We start from the raw sequence: 17838 nt of genomic DNA on the forward strand, positions 1-17838 counted from the left end.
TATAACTTAAATATAAAAGAACTTAAAATATTATAAGAGTATATTAATAAGATATTAATAAAAAGCTATATTAAAGTATTTATATTAGAAGCTAAATACCTAGTTATATTTATTTTAAAAAAAAATAAGAAATTATAATTAATAGTAGATTATTAGTAATTAAACGTGATTACTATAAAAAATTAAATACTATTACTACTTATCTTTAAATTATAAAACTAATTATATAAAATAAATTAGTTTATTACTTTAGACCTAAAGGGAGTATATAATTTAATTTAAATAAAAAAAAGTTATAAATAAAAGATAGCCTTTAAAATAAAGTTTAAATTATTTAAATACTTAGTAATATTATTTAAGCTTATTAATATACTAGTAATATTTTAAAGAATAATTAATAATATATTATAAAAATATTTAAATAATTTTATAATAATATATTTAAATAATATACTTATCTTCTTAAAAACCCTAAAAAACTATAAAGGATATATATATAAGGTATTATAAGTATTATAAAATATAAAGTTATTAATAAAACTAGTAAAACGTAAATTTTATACCTAGGAAGTAGACTTTTTAAAATATATAATATAATTAAATAAGATATAAATAAAAAAAATAAAAATTAAAGTAATAAAAAACTAATTAATATTAAAAAATATTAAGGATATATAAAGCTTTAAAGGCTTTATAAATTATTATAAGAAATTTATTAAAAGTTATAATAAAATCGTAATACTCTTAAATAAACTTACTAAGAAAAATAAGTAATAAAATTAAAATAATAAGGTATAATATACTTTTAATAAAATTAAAGAACTTATTATATTTAAACTTATTTTAAGAACTTTTAACTTAAAAAAGGAAATAAAATTAAAAATTAATTTATTAAACTTTACTTTAAGAGTATAAATTAAATAAAAAAATAATAATAAAAAATTATATCTTATTATATTTTACTTAAAAAAACTTTATAAAATAAAACTTAATTATCTTATTTATAATAAAAAATTCTTAGTAATTATTAATACCTTTAAGAAATTTAAATATTATCTTATAAGAAGTAAATATAAACTTAAAGTATATATTAATTATAAAAATATCTCTTATTTTATAATAATATAATAATTAAATAAATAATAAATTTAATAGGCTAAATATCTTTTAGAATTTAATTATAAAATTATTTATTAAAAAGAATCTAAGAATAAATAAGTAAATACTTTAAGTTAAAAAAGTAATTATAATATAAAAGTACTTATAATAATAAGATAACTCCTTAAAATTAATAAAAATAATAATTTTTAGTAAAAATAATTAAATATTATATTAAAAGTATAAAAAAAAAACCTAATATATAATAAAATATACTAATAAGTAATAAATAATATATAATATATTAAGGATATATTAATAAAATATATATACTACCTAAAAGGAGTATTAATATATAAAAAGAAAATCTAAATATTACTAGAATTATAAGAAGAATATATTAAAGAAATATATAAATATTTAGTTTATAAATATTAAGGAATTTATAAAATATTAAATAAAATATAATAATAATATAATTTCTTAGGAATTAAGAAAATAATTAAAAAGGTTATTAATAAATATATATAATATAAAAAAAGTAAGGCTTTATAATATAAGCTATATAAAGAATTATAATTATTACTAGTACTAATATAATTATAAGAATTAATAGCTTTTAATTATATTATAAAGCTATTAATATTAAAAGAACTAATAATTAATATAAAATATAATAATATATTTATAGTTATAAATAAACTTATAAAATATAAATACTTTTTATTATATAAAAAAGTAAATAATATAAAAAAACTTATATATATATTTTTATAAATAATAATAAGTAATTATAAATTATTAAAAGAAATTATATTAAATAAAAGAAGTATATTTACTTTTAAGTTTTAATAAGTACTTATAATATAACTTAAAATAAATTATAAGTTAAGTATTATATATTATTTATAAATAAATAAATAAATAAAAAAATTAAATTAAATACTTAAATAGTATTTATAATATTATATTAATTATTAATAAGATAATTAAGTTAAATAATTACTTATAATATAATTAGCTTATAATAGCTTAATATTAGAATTAATAAAGTAAATACTAGCTTATATTAATTACGAATTTAATCCTAAAGTATTTTAAATATAATATAAAGGACTATAAGTAAAATAAGTAATACTATAAGTAAATAAACTAAAGAAATTATATAAAAAAATATAATATAAATTAGAATTTATATAAAAAAAAATAATATAATATTATAATTAAAAAAGATTAAAAGGATTAATTTTTAAGGAAAAAAACATGGTTTATTTACTCTAATAAAATATTAAAATAATATAATTAAGTAATAAATTAAATTATAAAAAATTAAAATTATTTATTATTAAAAAATAAATATTAATAAATAATTATAAACTTTTATTATTAAAAATTATAAGAAATTATCTTATAATATATATTTTACTTTTTAAGAAAGTATTAAATAATATACTAATAAAAAAAGATATTAAAGTCTTAAATAATAAAAAGTATAAAGTAAAATAAATCCTAGATATAAAAATAAAAAATAAAATATATTAATACCTTATTAAGTAAAAAAACTATAAATATAAAAAAAATATATAAAAACTTATAAAGTACTTAAGAAAGTACTAGTACCTATTAAGGTAATTTTACTAAAAGGTATAAAAAATATAAAAGAACCTAGATCTAAGAACTCCTTACTTAACCTAAAAGTAAATTAATTACTCTTTTTAAGAATACCTATTATACCTAAGTTATTTATTACTTAATACTTATAAGTATTTAAAGTAAGTAAAATCTTATTTTTAGTATTTAATTTTATTATATTATAATAAAATAATTTTAAACTCTTATTTTTAATATAATTTTAGATTTTTTATATTTAAGCTAATTAATTTATAACTATAAAAAGCTAAGACTAAAAGTTAACTAGCTATATATAAAGCTTTAATAGCTTATTACTTGCTTTCTTTTTTTTTAACTTTAGTTTTTTTTATTACTTTAATAAGTATATTATTAAGAAATATTATTAATAAAAGGATATAAATAAAATAAGAGCTATAATAATACTTATAAGAAAAAGCTATTAAAATATTATTATATAAGTAATTATATTATATATACTTATTATATTATGATTTTTTATTTATTATATAATAGAATTTATTGTTTTTAAAATAATAAGTATAAGGCATATTTATAAAATAATTAAATAAATTTATAATATTAATAAAATTAATATATTTATAATTATTATTTTTTTTTATATTTAATTTTAGCTTAAAAATATAATAAAATATAATATTAATAAAATATCCTAAAAAATAAAAAAAGAAGAGAACTTATTAATAAAAAAAAGGGCTATAAAGCTATTTATAAAATAAGACTTAGGTCTTAAGAATAAAATTATAAGAGAGGGGATATTATATTATAACCTAGTTATATATAAGAAGTAGGCTATAAGTTAGGCCAGCTATATAAGCTATAAAGTAGTATAAGTAAGGTAAATAATAAATTAATAATTAAAATAATTATTATATTTAAATTATAAAAGAAACCATGATTTATATAAGTAAAATCATAGCTATAATAGTAATTTAAAAGGAAATATTATAATAAAAAAAGTAATTTATTATAATATATAAGAACCCTTAAATTTACTTTATAAATAAACTTTAGCTTCTTAGCTTTTAATATAATTATTATATTAACCTAAGCTTTATTTACTACTCTTTAACTTTAATTACTTAGTTATAATCTATAACCTATTATTAATATAATACTTAATTGCTTAGATTAACTGCCTTAGTTATTTTACTAATATAAACTATAACTAGTTTATCCCTTAGGAACCTTAGCTATTACACTATACCGCCCCGTGGCTTATACAGCCAGCCTAACCTGCAGCCTGCTTCCTGTATACAACTAGGTCGTAATATATATAAATAAAAAGGAATTTTAAGTATATTAAAATAACTTAATTATTATTATAATAATATAAAGCTTATAAATATTATACTTTATAAAATAATAATATTTTTTTTATAAATAATATATATAAAATAATTAAGTAAAATAATAATAATTACCTTAATATTACTTATTAGCTTATTAAAATAATTAATAAAAAGCGCTATAATTATACTAAAAAAGTGTTTTTTAAAGCTATTAAAAAAGTATATAAATAATATCTTAATTTTATATTAAATTTATTAAAAATTTAAGATAAAAAAAATATATATTATAAGTAAAAAAATTAATAAAATTATTAGGTTAAAAATTAGCCCGCCTTAATGTCTAGCCTATCTTAGTATCCAGCACCACCTTTAGGTGGTGAGGGTAACCGGCCACCTAAAATATATGGGGCGGGCACGATTACTACAAATACAAATGCTCTGGGTGGAATATAATATTTTTAGTTCTCTGATTCTGAGAAAATATCCAACAAGCTCTGTTATCCGTCGCAGCATACGCAAAATAAGCCGGACCCCATTGAAAAACAATGACAGACCCCAAACTCCTCGCATCGCTTGCCGCCGTCCCCATCGAGGATCCCATCGACCCAGACACCCTCGAGACGGTGCTCTCCGGACCCCCGTTTGTCATTCTTCCTGGATCCTTGAACATCCGCGATGTAGGCGCCTACGCACCGGGATACATCAAACCGGGCCTTGTCTACCGCTCCGGCACACTAGACTTTATTCCGGAAGCCTACCGCAGCTTGCTCCGCAGCCAGCTCGGCGTCTCGACCGTCTTTGACTTTCGGCGCGGAGACGAAGTCAAGAGACGCCTCTGCGACATCGACGGGATACAAGTAATTTCGTGTCCGTTCCAGGACGGCCAAGTGGACAACGTCGATGTCGATTTAGCAGCGTTTGTACCCCCGGATGGAGAAGTCGTCAGCAAAGGGTACAGGGACATGTACAGCGTTATTTTGGAAGGGTACACGACGGGTTACAGGAAGGTGTTTGAGGCGTTGAAGAGCGCAGACAGGAACCACGCCGTTCTTTTCCACTGCATGGGTGAGTGCGCCCGGGTACGTTGGCAAGTGATTTGCAAGCTAACCGGCCGGCAGGGGGCAAAGATCGGACCGGTGTCATGAGCGCTCTCGTTTTGGACCTGATGCGTGCGCCTGTGCCCGTCATTGCTGAGGAGTATGCTCTTACGCGCGTCGGAACCGAGCCGTTTAGGGCAAAGATGCTCCCTGCTGCTATTTTGGGCTTTGCGGGGATTGCACTGGAGGACGGTGATGGGGGTTCCACGGTGCAGAATGGGTTGAAGGTTCCTGGGGTGCGGGAGATACTGGGCAGCCGTGCTGAGATCATGGCGGATTTTATGGAGGGACTGGAGACACGGTATGGTGGTGCCGAGGGGTATTTGAGGGAAAGGCTAGGGTTCAGCGAGGACGATGTGCGGCGGATTAGAGATAACTTGAGACCGTAGATTCGCGCAACAGGAGCACACTTGCTGGCATGTTGCGACGGCTGCGGTATATACATCACTATAGCTTAAAGTCGGTGTTTAACTTTTCCCATCCTGCTGACGACTCGTCCATCCCTGCCACCCGCTCTGCGAGCTTCGTCTTGAGATTGCGGTGCTTTTCAGTGCACAGCTCGTACATGGTGGACAGGTTAAACAGGAGGGTGTGCGAGGAGAAACCCGACTCGATCAGGCTTTCGAGGATATCGCGCCCCTGACGCAGTTAGCACAGAATTTTCGACGATGCGCGCTGGATGCATACGTGCCTCTTGCATCCGGCCGATGTATAACAGACAAACTGCCGTGTTGACGCCAACCATCTCGTCGTCCGGCATGCCTTCCCGCAGGTCCTTCCATCTCTTCAAGGCAGATTCATAATCGCCATCTGCCATTTCGCATAGGGCCAGGATGAGCTTCTCTGTCTCGGCTGCATTGTCGGAGCACTGTGCCGCGCAGTCTCGCGCCTTGTCCGCATCACCGATGTGCAGCCACAAAAGAGCCTTTGACAGCGCAATCTTGCCGTCGCCTTTATCTTTCAGACTCTTCAGATGGTGAGCGGCCCCGGAAAGATCATCCATGTCGATGAGCGCACCCGCAACCTTGACTCCCAGTTCATGAAGACGGGCTTTCCACAGCTCACTTGAGGAATTATCGTGCTTTGCTATAGCTGTGCCAATGTTCTCGCGCGCCTCTCTCGCCAAGTCGTGATAGCTCATGACGGCCCGTCGTGGGTCCCCGAATCCAAGAGCCTGCAGTCGCACGTTGAGCACCCGCAGCTCCCAGGGAACCAGGTGCTCGCCCGTCTTGTCATCGACGTAGGTCCGTACATTGCTTAAATCTTCCAGCGCTTTCACCTCTTGAGCTGCCAGCGGGGTGGCGTCAATAAGCGTCAGGCAAACAAGCCGGGTATACAGGAGAGTGAAGATGCGCTGTGAATCAGCCGGGTCTACAGCTCCGTGGGCCCCAGAGCCAGTTAGTTCCTGGACGGACGCGATGGCTGCGGCGCGAAAGTGTCCCCTTGCGAGAAGTTGCTCTAAGGGCGTTGCAGGATCAGGCTGCTTTGGGGAATTGCGGAATGCGACTGGGACGTTGAGCGGCGTGAGAGGATGGTAGATCTCGGGGCGAAGAAGGAATGAGAAGTCCTTGGGGCGGGATTCGCCTACTTGAGGGATTGGGGAGCTGGTTGGTTGACGGTTCTGGGACGTTGTACGTTGGGGGAGCTGGTCTTGAAGTCGTTCAGGCTGTGGCCTTGGTGGTGAGCTTAATGGAGAACTGCTTGGAGGGTTAGCTGGTGATGGTTGGAAGGCAGGGTGGGATGAGCTTGCTCGTCTGAATCGAGGGGCCCCTTGGTACTGGATCGCGGTCGCGAAGCTTTGGACTGTTAGTTTTGGTGTTTGATTGACGCTGGGTCGATACGCTGTGATGAGGGCGTGATGAAGAAGACATGATGGCTGCGTGCTCTTGGTGTTGAAGCGAATGACGCAAACTGGTGGTTGGAGGGTGCAGCTGGGACTCACAGCGCGAAACGGACGACTTGTTCTTGGTATGGCCCCTTTGGAGGCCCTGTTCAGGTTGGCTCATGATGATTTGGCCGAATATGCGCAAAGTCGGATGATGAGCTTTGAGTGTGAATTGCCGTCAAAGCCATGAGCGAGGTCTGGGTTCATGAGCGGATAATCGCCGGCAAAGTGGGGAACTCAGCGAATCACTTACACGGCGGCATTGGAGGTAAGAGTCACTTTCAATTGTGTACCTTTTTAAAAAATTCGAATTCTGACATATTCTAAGTATCTTTGTTCTCGTGATTGTTGTGGTGTATGTGTTGCCTGTGTATTTGGGATCTCTGGATCGTGAGCAACCGTACGACCGGCGGGTCAACTCCAAAGCCTTCAAGATCTTGTGCAGACGCTCATGGTTTCTCGGCATTTTTTGCACGAGTCTGAACTTGTTATGCATATAGATCAAAAAGTCCTTGTGCCTGAAATGACCGCGAGGGTACGTCACTTACGTAGCTGATAGAATACCATTTTGGTTGGCTGAGCAGGCCTGGCACCAAGTGCCAGCTGGCAGGCATCACTAGTGGTCGTTTATACATTTCAACTTTCCGCCACATCTCTTTTTTGAATCTTCACACTTTTCATATTTTCTAAAAATCTTCCATTTCCACAACTTCATCTCCGCTTCAATCACTACAAATCCAAATGGAGAATTCCGTTCTCGGCAGGAAACGTCAAAGGACGGACACAAGCCCCTTCGACGATATGGATACAGAGAGCCAGAAACCCAAACCCCAGTCACCGAAAAACGCTTCTGTAAGCGGCGAAAGCGTAGTTTGGGAGCCCTTTGGGGCACCTCTGAGGAATAAATTGCGCCTTGTTGTTGGGCCCGAACGGATATCGATTGTAGTAGAGTATTGGGCAATCGAGCACATATCTCCAGTCCTACGCAACATGATTCACAGGGTCCTGGATGACAGAGGACTTGCAGAGAATGATGAACAATACGTGGAGCTTCGCATTTCAGAAGAAAAGCCCGAGATCATCATGATATTCCTCGGGCTCGTGTATGCGACACGGCTTCCACAGTATGACAACATCACTCCATCACAGCTTCTGGACTTGGCATTACTCGCCGATAAGTGGGTGTGCACGGATCGTCTTTTTTATAGTGTAGAGTATTACTTCTCGCGCCTCGGATTGTTTTCTACGCCTGAAGGCCTCTGGCAAGCATACGCGGCCTCGTACATGCTGGCAAAGTCCAACTATTTCCAAGTCTATAGCAACCGGCTTGCCTCCTCGTACCGAGGGTCATTTTTACCCTTTGTGAAATTGATGCCTGACATTGCCCTGAGTGCAAGGCTTTGCCGTACGTTTCTTTCACCCTACAGGTACATGCTGATCTATGTTTAGCTGATGCAAACTAGTGGCCTTGGAAGAGAGACGATCCGCTAGGGGGGGTCTCAACGGTATCAGTGGTATTTTGTGCCTCGATTGTTTTCGCAAAGCAACGGATAGCTTTTTGCCAAACCGAGACTGCTCATCTTGTAGGGGTTGTCTGGCGACACTACCACCAGCATCTTTGACTCCGCAAGAGTTGCCCGCCGCCGCGAACATGCCATTTGCTGAGAAGACCGCCGACGGCTCACCTACAAACATAGAGGCGTCCAAATCCGCTGGATTCAAAGGCTTTTCGGGAAAGCTGCCCAAGATGGTGCCAGGTCAGACGGCGGAAGAAGATAAACGTGGACTGCGACTCGTTCCTGCTGCAAGTAGTAGCAGCACGCCTACTCGACCCCAAAACGAAAAGGCTGTTACCCAGCTCGGAGCCTAGAAGACAGAATCTGTCAACGGTCAACAGATAACATGAAGAAAATAGATTAGGACTCATCATTTCTGCCAGAGTGCTGCCGCATAAACGTCGGTTCGTTTTGTCAAGCTTTCTTCTGTTGGTTGGAATGTGGTAGTATTGCGCATATGAGACGGAAATGATGGATTCATGCAAGACGCCAAAAGTTAGATCCTTCAATTAGCTACCATTTCGCAGAATGAATGCTCATGCATCAAATCAAACTTGCTCCTTTGGGAATCGCGCGGCAAAATGACTCACCGGCAAGTCTGACAGCGCCACGCAGCGGAAGTGGCTTTCACTAACGCGCATTCAATCAAGCGCTTTGCTGACGCAGAACAGATGGTGTAAAGCTCCAGAATACGACCTACGAGCCAGCGTGAGTAAAGACGGTCAGTATTTATATATATATACAGGGCCATGGGAATACAAATTGGATTCTTTCACACTCCATCAAAGTGCTTGAGAGAGAGAGAGAGAAACATCGCCATCCCAACCTGTCGCCGAAAAATGCCCCTCACGCCGCAGCAAATCGTCACCCGCACCGAAGAGGACCCCAGTGGCATAGAGCGCATCGCCACGCGCAAGCTTGCCAACATACTTCAAATCGTGGAGCCGGATCCCACCTGGCCGCAGCAGTTTGAACGGCTCAAGGCGCGCATCGTGGCTGCCCTTGGCGACACTGCACTTGCGATTGCACACACCGGTTCCACCAGCGTCCCCGGGCTGCCTGCCAAGAACATCATCGACATTGATCTGACAGTGAGGGACATTGGCGATGAAGATTCGTACGTGCCGCAGCTCGAGTCCGCGGGCTTCGTATTCCTGCTCCGCGAGAGGCCGTGGCACGAGCATAGACTGTTCGGGATGGGATGGGACCCAACGCCGGTGAATCTGCACGTCTTTGGGCCGGATTGCCCGGAGGTCGAGAGGCATAGGATCTTTCGGGAGTGGTTGACGGAGAATGCGGGCGACAGGGAGAGGTATGCTGAGATCAAGAGGGTGTCGGCCAGGGAGTCGAGCGACAAGGGGGAGTCGATGATGGAGTATAACGCGAGGAAGGAGAAGGTGCTGCGGGAGATTTTGGACAATGCATTTAGGGCGCTAGGATATATAGAGTGATGATTTGCGTACGGGAGAATTGGCGGTTGGGTGGAATGGTGAGGGCAGAATGTTGCTTGAGATGCACGTTGTTGTGAGTGTGCCACGTATAGAATCAAGGCTGATGGCGAGGAAGTAAATTGTGATTGTTCATGTGCTATATTGCAGGGCAATGAAGTCTATTTGCAACAGTTGACCTCTTGCAGGGTGGTCTTCCCCTGTCGGCTGCCTGATCAACTGTCGTGGAGTAATCGGTGATGCCAGTGTAGCACAACAATGCGCATTACTCGGCATAATAACCACCGATAATCATACGGTAATAGGACAAGACTCCCGTCGCCTGCATCGGTTCCACGGGACTGTGCATTTTGATCAATGCATTTTGCCCTCGTGACGCAAAGTTGCCTCTGGTGCGTGGCTACCCTGGACATGGGACATGATGGGTAGAATCCGATTCGAAGCGTGCCACCGTACTTCGACTCCTGCCATGTAATTCAGAGTCGGTATCGCCATCATCCACCAGCAGTGCGCAGCAGCATCGTTGTGACAAGGCCGTTTTGCAACAATGAACTAACTCAACGTCACGGCAAGATGCTATTCCGGGCTCCGTATCCGGAGGCCACATCACACTGTCCCTCACACTGTCTTTCCCCCACGCACGATGCAAGCCACCAAGTCATTTCCCTTTGCCCAAGTTATGTCCGGCCCAACCAACGGAGCGACTGCGGCACCCCAAGTTTGTTTAACATGCATGTGCCGATTTCCCCTTACGAGGCAACCTTGCGCTGTCATTGGAGGTTCCCGCGGAGTGTAAAAATGGGGGAGCCCGCACTTGGTGAGTTGGATGTTCCCGCCCCGTCATGGATAGACAGTGATGACAATGTGTATCATTTTCCTAAAGGAATAACAAACAGCCTACGGAGTACAACAGTCCGAACTATGGCCTGTTGATTGGATGCCGTCATGTGGTGTTTGCAGACGCTGTGCGTTGGCTGACTTGGTCATGCTGCATGATTCCGCATGATTCCCCTCGCGACGAGAGGATGAAAATGGTTCTTTCGCTGCTGGATGCAACACACCATGGCGCACCTTGACATGGCCTTGCAATACGGAGTACTTTACGGCTGTTCCCGCCAACTTGGACCTGGGGAGCTAAATTGCCGAAACACTGGCCCCTGTCAGGCCTCGCAGGTACGGTCGAGTGCCGTACAATCGTGAGTTCCGGCCCATCACGGCATACCACGCCAAGGACACCGCCCACGCCTCGCGTGCATCCAGTTCTCTTAGCATCTTTTGCGTTGACGCTACACCCAGGCATTTAGTATATTTCTGTGTGTTTTGACTCTCCGCGCTCGTCTCCGCCTTCCTGCATTCCACCCCCTTCGCTTCCGCCCCCGTCTGCTAGTCTCCCTCAACGTACAAGACCTATCCCTGCCCCGCCAAGAAGACCGATTGTGCTTGGATCGTGGGGAGACGACACTAACATGCGGGTTACGGGTAGTGCAACTCGTTCAAAGGAAAGGGCGAAAAAAAATACAAATACATGGACGGTCTTGCGCCGCCTACCCGGTCTTTTTTTCTCATCAGCGACGCGTGAAGCGGGAGCATGACTGAGTTTCAAGCCGCCGCGCATCTGAATTTCCGTCATTCGCTTCCTGCACCTACCTAACATTCCGTCATCTTGGGCTTGTGCAGACGAGGCCTGTCGAGACTCGACATGGTTCGCTTGCGACGCCTGGCGCTCGCCGCGGTGCTATCGCTGCCAATCGCAGACGCAGCAGCAGCAACAACAACAAGCGGCATCTCCGAATTGGCAGATCGGCTATTCAATGGACAGGGAAGCGCGTTTGAGTTTGTCCTCACCACTCGCCCCGAGGACTGGTCGCGTTGGAACCCGCCCGTCAACGACAACTACACGGTTCAGGGTGCCCGTGGAAAGATTCGCGTCGAGGGAACGTCGCTGAATGCGCTGGCCAGGGGGTGAGTGTTTTGCGTGTGAATTCCTGGCATGTTTTGCCATTATGGAACGGCGCCTGATCCGACTGTCCGTGTCTTCTTTGTTGTGTACGTTTTTTGCTGACAACCATTTATACAGCCTGCGACACTATGCCAATGACGTCTTGCAAATGGACGAGTTTTGGTTCGTCCATACGTACAAGACGGCTCCCCAGCGTCTGCCTGCCCCGAAAGAACCCTTGTCCGGGGCCAGTGTTGTGCCATGGAGATATAATCTCAACACGGGTGAGTTGCCAAAATTTCTGGGATTTTCAATGGGCGGGAAAGAAACACCCACTAACCAGCATAAAACAAAAAGTCACCTTCTCCTACACTTTCCCCTGGTATCAGTGGGAGGACTGGGAGAAGCTCCTCGACTGGGCGGCCCTGCGCGGCGTTAACCTCCAGCTCGCCTGGGTCGGCTACGAGAAGATCTTCCTCGATAGCTTGCGAGAACTAGGTCTCTCTAACGAGGACATCTTGCCCTTCTTCAGCGGACCGGCGTTTCAGGCGTGGAATCGGTTCGGCAACATTCAGCGTTCCTGGGGTGGCAAGGGAGACTTGCCGCTGGCTTTTATCGAGCAGCAGTTCGAGCTGCAGAAGCAGATTGTCACGCGCATGGTAGAGCTCGGCATTACGCCTGTGCTGCCCGCATTTCCCGGCTTCGTGCCGGAGAGCATCAAAAAGGTCCGGCCCAACGCGAATCTCACCGTGTCGCCCAACTGGTTCGCCCCGGCCCCGGACAAGTACACGAGGGACCTGTTCCTCGATCCCCTGGACGACACGTACGCGGAGCTGCAGAAGCTGTTCGTCTCCAAGCAAATCGACGCCTTTGGCAACGTCACCAACGTTTACACCCTCGACCAGTTCAACGAGCTGTCCCCCGCGTCCAGGGACACGGCCTACCTCCGGGGCATCGCGCGCAACACCTACGCCGGGCTCACGGCCGCCAACCCTGCTGCAGTGTGGCTTCTTCAAGGATGGCTGTTCTTCTCGAGCCGCAACTTCTGGACGCAGCCTCGCATCGACGCCTACCTGGGCGGTGTCGAGGACGACCAGGGCATGCTGGTTCTCGACCTATACTCCGAGGTGAATCCGCAGTGGCAGCGCACAAACAGCTACTCTGGGAAGCCGTGGATTTGGTGCCAATTGCACGACTTTGGGGGGAACATGGCCCTTGAGGGCCGCGTCCAAACGCTGACGTCGGCGCCGATCGACGCGCTCGCGCAGTCAAAGTCCCTTGTGGGATTCGGCCTGACGCCCGAGGCGTACGAGGGCAACGAGGTCGTCTACGACATCCTCCTGGACCAGGCCTGGTCCGCGACGCCGCTCGACACGCAAGCGTACTTTGCGTCGTGGGTGACGAAGCGCTACGCAGGCATCTCCAGCATCCCCTCGGAGCTGTATCGGGCATGGGAGATCCTCCGCACCGACGTCTACAGCAACACCCGCACCGACATCCCGCAGGTCCCCGTCGCGACGTACCAGCTCCGGCCGGCGCTGTCCGGCATCGCCAACCGGACCGGCCACTTCCCCCATCCCACGGCGCTGCACTACGACCCCCTCGTCCTCCAGGGGGCGTGGAAGCTCATGCTGGAGGCTTTGACGCGGCAGGGCTCGCTGTGGAAGGTTCCCGCGTTCCAGCTGGACTTTGTCGACGTCTCGAGGCAGATGCTTAGCAACCAGTTCGACGTGCTCTACGCTGACCTCGTCAATGCCTACAAGTGCAGCACCGGCGCCGGCGGGGGCCGTGAACTGCGTTCCAACACGCCAAGCTGCGACGTCAAGGCCGCCGGCGCCAGGCTCCTCTCCCTCTTGTCCACGCTCGACCTCACCCTCCTCACCAGCCGGCACTTTGCGCTGCAGAGCTGGGTGGACGCCGCCAGCGCCTGGGGCAAGGCCGCGGTCAACGAGGACCTCTTCACATTCAACGCCCGCAGCCAGGTCACGGTGTGGCAGGTCAACGCGACAAATCTCAACGACTACGCCGCCAAGGCCTGGGGCGGTCTTGTGGGATCGTACTACAAGGGCCGCTGGTCCATCTTTGTTGACGCGCTCGTCGCGGCGAGCAAGTCCGGGTCCTTGGACGAGGGTGCCTTGGCACGGAAATTGCAGGTCTTTGAGGCAGAGTGGCAGGCTGGCGAGCAGGCGGTCGAGCAGGCGACGCCGCAGGATTTCAGGGCCGTGCTGGCCGGTCTGCAGGGCAGTTGGCCCGAGTTGTTTCTCAAAGTGCAGTAAGGTGTAATGATGTGATGATTGGACTATATGAGGTAATTGGCTGCACTGCATGGCCAGCGTTGTGGAATAACATGCATGTTGATGAGTCTCTTCCAGTTTCGTTTCGTATCTCGATACATACAATATATATACCCTGTTGCCGGCTCCAGGACTGGCTTTATGAAAGTTTTTCGACCCGTCACTCTTGTAACTTGTCTTACACGGTCAGTCACTAACATTAGTGTCCGTGTAAGCGGGAACGAAGCATCAGAAAGTATCCATGGTACGGGTGGGCCAACGATGTAGACGACGACAAGGTAAATTCAACACTTGGCAGCGTCGAGGGTTGGATGCCCAAATGCAGCAAAAAGTGCCATCACCAACCTAGCGTCTTACCCGTTTGCACTCTATTATAACCAGCGAATGGCGCTCGTCCGAATAGCCGCATTGATGACAATTACCCAGCAACGCAGTGGCCCGCCACGGCCACACAGGCGACATGCAGAGCGGCCAGCCCCCCGAATGCGGTAATCCAGACGGCATTCACGGCAGACGCTCTGCACGATGACACATCCAACGCACATGGATCTTGGCGCACGAAGCCGCACGCTATTTCCATCTCGGCGGCTCTACGACAAACTCCGAGCCTGGACATGTTGATGAAGCACGCGCGGGCTTTTTTTTTTTTTTTAAACGCGCTTAGCTCCGGCTCCTGGGGCTGAGGAAGCAGCCACAAACCGGTGCGGCATTATTTTCACAGGGCTTGTCATTGGGCTCATGGCGGAGATGGAGCCCGCGTGATATTGGTGCTGCTTTAACCCGGGACGGCGAGACGCCACTCGATGAACCTTTGGTCGAGGATGCCGTTTTATACGGTGTGAGAAGGGACGCGTATTATGTTATTTGACTTGCCTTTGGGTACCGTTATGGAATGAAGATTGGCAGTGGCTTTGAATGGGGGCTTGATATACACTAGAGTCGTGGTTCGACGCTTTCCAACATCCGGTAACGGTTGTCATTAGCACATACATTTTCGCTATTTCGATTATACGATGAACCTGGCGTTTCTTTTGCAGTGTCGAGTGCAGGAATCCAAGGGGGTTAATACAGCCACGGCCTGGCAGTTTCGAAGAGAAAGTTTATTATTAACGCTACTTTACAATTTCTTACCGAGGCCCACGGGGCTTATTATAAACACTATTATACAATTTCTGGTACCAAGCACCACGAGCTTATTATCAACACTGTTATACAATTTCTGGTATCGAGCACCAAGCACAAAGCACCAAGCACGACAAGCTGCTTCACGCCGCGGCGCTATTACTGGAGCCGAGCCGCCTCACCAGATACAACGCCAGCCCCCAGTTCGGCTGCAAGTAAACGCCGACTCTGCACACGACGAGAAGCGCCAGCGCCCACACGACGCTCCCCATCCACGAAGGCCGCACCCACGACGGCACCCAGGACCAGCTGGCCGGAGCTTGCAGCGCCGCCCTCGCAACGTTCTTGTTGTACCGCAGCCGGTTGTGCGGATCAAACGCCTCCTTGAGCGCACAGATGCGCGCCCACTTCTCCCGGGAGCCGTACAGATTCCGCAGCCACTCGGGCCCCCGGTCGCAAGACAGGTTCACGTAGCCGTTGCGCAGGGAAAGCGGCGTCATGGCCGCCATGACGCCGTCGACCCAGCGCACAAACTCGGCGTCCTTGCCCGGCGTGTCCCACATGCCCAGCACCTCCCACATCCAGTTGGCCCCGCGGCGCGAGTAGGCCGTCGAGTCCTCGGGGAAGTCGAGGTTGGCGCCGCCGAGGCACGGGAGGGCGATGGCGACGCTGGGCCCGGGGCTCGTCGGGGCCGGCGCCGCCCTGACCGCGTCCACAACGACGGCGGCCACCTCGGCCGTGATCCCGGCCAGGTAGCCGCCGCGCGCGTGCTGCCGGCGGCCCGGCGGCGCGAGCACGTCCAGGATGGAGTTCGTCTCGAGCCAGCTGGCCGGGCGGACCGTGTCGGCGAGCGGCGCGGCCAGCGGGCGCACGCCGGCCATGGCGGCCTCGTACGCCCCCGGCGCGCCCGTGTACACGACGATGAGCACCAGGATGGGCACGCCGACCATGTGGCCCGGCAGGCCGGGCAGCGGCGGCGCCGGCAGGGCCACCGGGTATATGGTCAGCTCGCGCGGGGCGCGGGCCATGACGGCGTCGAGCCGGGGCAGTATGCGGGCGGCGTCGTCGATGGCGTAGATGATGAGGCCGCTGACGACGCCGGGCCCGACCCTGCGCGCCTGGTAGGTGAAGGACGTGGCGACGGCGAGGTTGTGCCCGGCGCCGCGGAGGCCCCAGAACAGCTCGGGGTTCCGGTCCCTCGACGCGACCAGCCGCTCGCCCCGGACCGTCACCACGTCCACCGAGAGCAGGCTGTCGACCGTCATGCCGAACCGCCGCGTCAGGTAGCCCATGCCGCCGCCGAGCGTGAGCCCCGCGGCCCCCGTGTCCGACACGGTGCCCGCCGGCACGACGTACCCGTGCTCCTGGGTGGCGGCGTCCATTTCCCCCAGGAGCACGCCGGCGTCGACGGTGGTGACGCCCGTCTCCGGGTCGACGGCGATGTTCTTCATGGGCGTCGTGTCAATGACAAAGGCGTCTTGGGGCATGGCGTGCCCGTCAATGGCGTGCCCGCCGCTACGGATGGCAATCGGCTCGTCGTGCGCGTCGCAGTACTTGACGGCCGCTACGATGTCGTCGGCGTCGAGGCACTGCGCTATCAGGCCCGGCTCGCTGCCGTACCGGGCGTTGGGGATCTTCCGCGCCTCCGTGTACCCCGGGTCCCCGCGGCGGAGGGTCCTGCCTTTGAATCCCTCGGGCGGGAAATCCGGAAACCTCTTGCCGCCCATTTTCTCCGGGGTCGATTCGCCCGAGCCAAGGGGGGAGGACGGCCTTCTTACGCGGTAGTAGTGTAGAGTTTGGGGTTTTGGAAGGATCCGAGCGAGCATGTACGCCTGACAAATGTCCGCAGGATAAATGACACAAAGCACCCACGAGCTTGGTGATTCTGAGCTACAGCTTCCCCCCGAGCTTAGGGGGTACGGGGCTTCTTTTAATCCAGCGAGCAAGCGCACAACCCTTCCTTGGGAGGGGGGGGGGAGGCAAACAAGAGGACGCGATGGCCTCGCATGCCCGAAAGAATAGCAAATCAACGAGCGGAGGAAATGGCGCAAGCTTGTACATTGATTCTGGCCCTATTCTTCCTCGAATGAAGCCATTCAAGCCTCAATGGCTGGGCGGTGGTGTGGTGGCCCAGCACGCACCAGTCACCCTCGGGGACGTGCCGCCAGTTAGCCCGGCGCAGTCGTAGAGAACAATAGCAAAGCCGCCCGGCACCTCGGCGCCGTGTGCAGACACGCCCGCGCGGGACAATAAAACAGCCATGCCTATTCATCCCGCGGCCCTGACGTATTGCCGTCTAAAAACGGCAAGAACTCCCACGACGCGCAGACACGCCGGGCCGACGAATCCGGGCTCGTCCCAAGACATGACGTAGGTCCGTTTTAAACGCAGCGCAGGACGGGCACGGCTAGGGCGGCGATGAGGCCGCGCCGTGTTGGACCGACCGTGTGTGACACG

General features: G+C 45.9%; 6 protein-coding genes across 6 annotated transcripts; 4 read left to right on the plus strand and 2 right to left on the minus strand.

Annotated features, from left to right (window-relative positions):
* Nucleotides 1-4585: 4585 nt before the first annotated feature.
* iphP (Tyrosine-protein phosphatase) lies at nucleotides 4586-5526 on the plus strand (the record flags this gene model as incomplete). Its single annotated transcript, XM_014685238.1, has 2 exons — nucleotides 4586-5105; nucleotides 5159-5526. 2 exons carry the CDS (start codon nucleotides 4586-4588, stop codon nucleotides 5524-5526), a joined length of 888 nt encoding a protein of 295 aa, XP_014540724.1.
* A 58-nt stretch (nucleotides 5527-5584) lies between these two features.
* On the minus strand, nucleotides 5585-7143 carry G6M90_00g069490 (uncharacterized protein; the record flags this gene model as incomplete). The annotated part of the gene is made up of 4 exons (XM_066130914.1): nucleotides 5585-5776; nucleotides 5862-6834; nucleotides 6888-6933; nucleotides 7080-7143. 4 exons carry the CDS (start codon nucleotides 7141-7143, stop codon nucleotides 5585-5587), a joined length of 1275 nt encoding a protein of 424 aa, XP_065987044.1.
* Nucleotides 7144-7763: 620 nt separating this feature from the next.
* Nucleotides 7764-8892, plus strand: G6M90_00g069500 (uncharacterized protein; the record flags this gene model as incomplete). Its single annotated transcript, XM_014685236.1, has 2 exons — nucleotides 7764-8427; nucleotides 8486-8892. The coding sequence occupies 2 exons, from the start codon at nucleotides 7764-7766 to the stop codon at nucleotides 8890-8892; spliced, it is 1071 nt and encodes a 356-aa protein (XP_014540722.1).
* A 525-nt stretch (nucleotides 8893-9417) lies between these two features.
* G6M90_00g069510 (uncharacterized protein) lies at nucleotides 9418-10029 on the plus strand (the record flags this gene model as incomplete). Its single annotated transcript, XM_014685235.1, has 1 exon — nucleotides 9418-10029. The coding sequence occupies one exon, from the start codon at nucleotides 9418-9420 to the stop codon at nucleotides 10027-10029; it is 612 nt and encodes a 203-aa protein (XP_014540721.1).
* Nucleotides 10030-11725: 1696 nt separating this feature from the next.
* NAGLU_0 (Alpha-N-acetylglucosaminidase) lies at nucleotides 11726-14241 on the plus strand (the record flags this gene model as incomplete). The annotated part of the gene is made up of 3 exons (XM_014685234.1): nucleotides 11726-11988; nucleotides 12104-12249; nucleotides 12323-14241. The coding sequence occupies 3 exons, from the start codon at nucleotides 11726-11728 to the stop codon at nucleotides 14239-14241; spliced, it is 2328 nt and encodes a 775-aa protein (XP_014540720.1).
* A 1283-nt stretch (nucleotides 14242-15524) lies between these two features.
* HDNO (6-hydroxy-D-nicotine oxidase) lies at nucleotides 15525-17108 on the minus strand (the record flags this gene model as incomplete). The annotated part of the gene is made up of 1 exon (XM_066130915.1): nucleotides 15525-17108. One exon carries the CDS (start codon nucleotides 17106-17108, stop codon nucleotides 15525-15527), a length of 1584 nt encoding a protein of 527 aa, XP_065987013.1.
* Between the last annotated feature and the right edge of the window lie 730 nt (nucleotides 17109-17838).

Source organism: Metarhizium brunneum, chromosome 4 (assembly GCF_013426205.1).
Source record: "Metarhizium brunneum chromosome 4, complete sequence".
Taxonomy (NCBI): Eukaryota; Fungi; Ascomycota; class Sordariomycetes; order Hypocreales; family Clavicipitaceae; genus Metarhizium; species Metarhizium brunneum.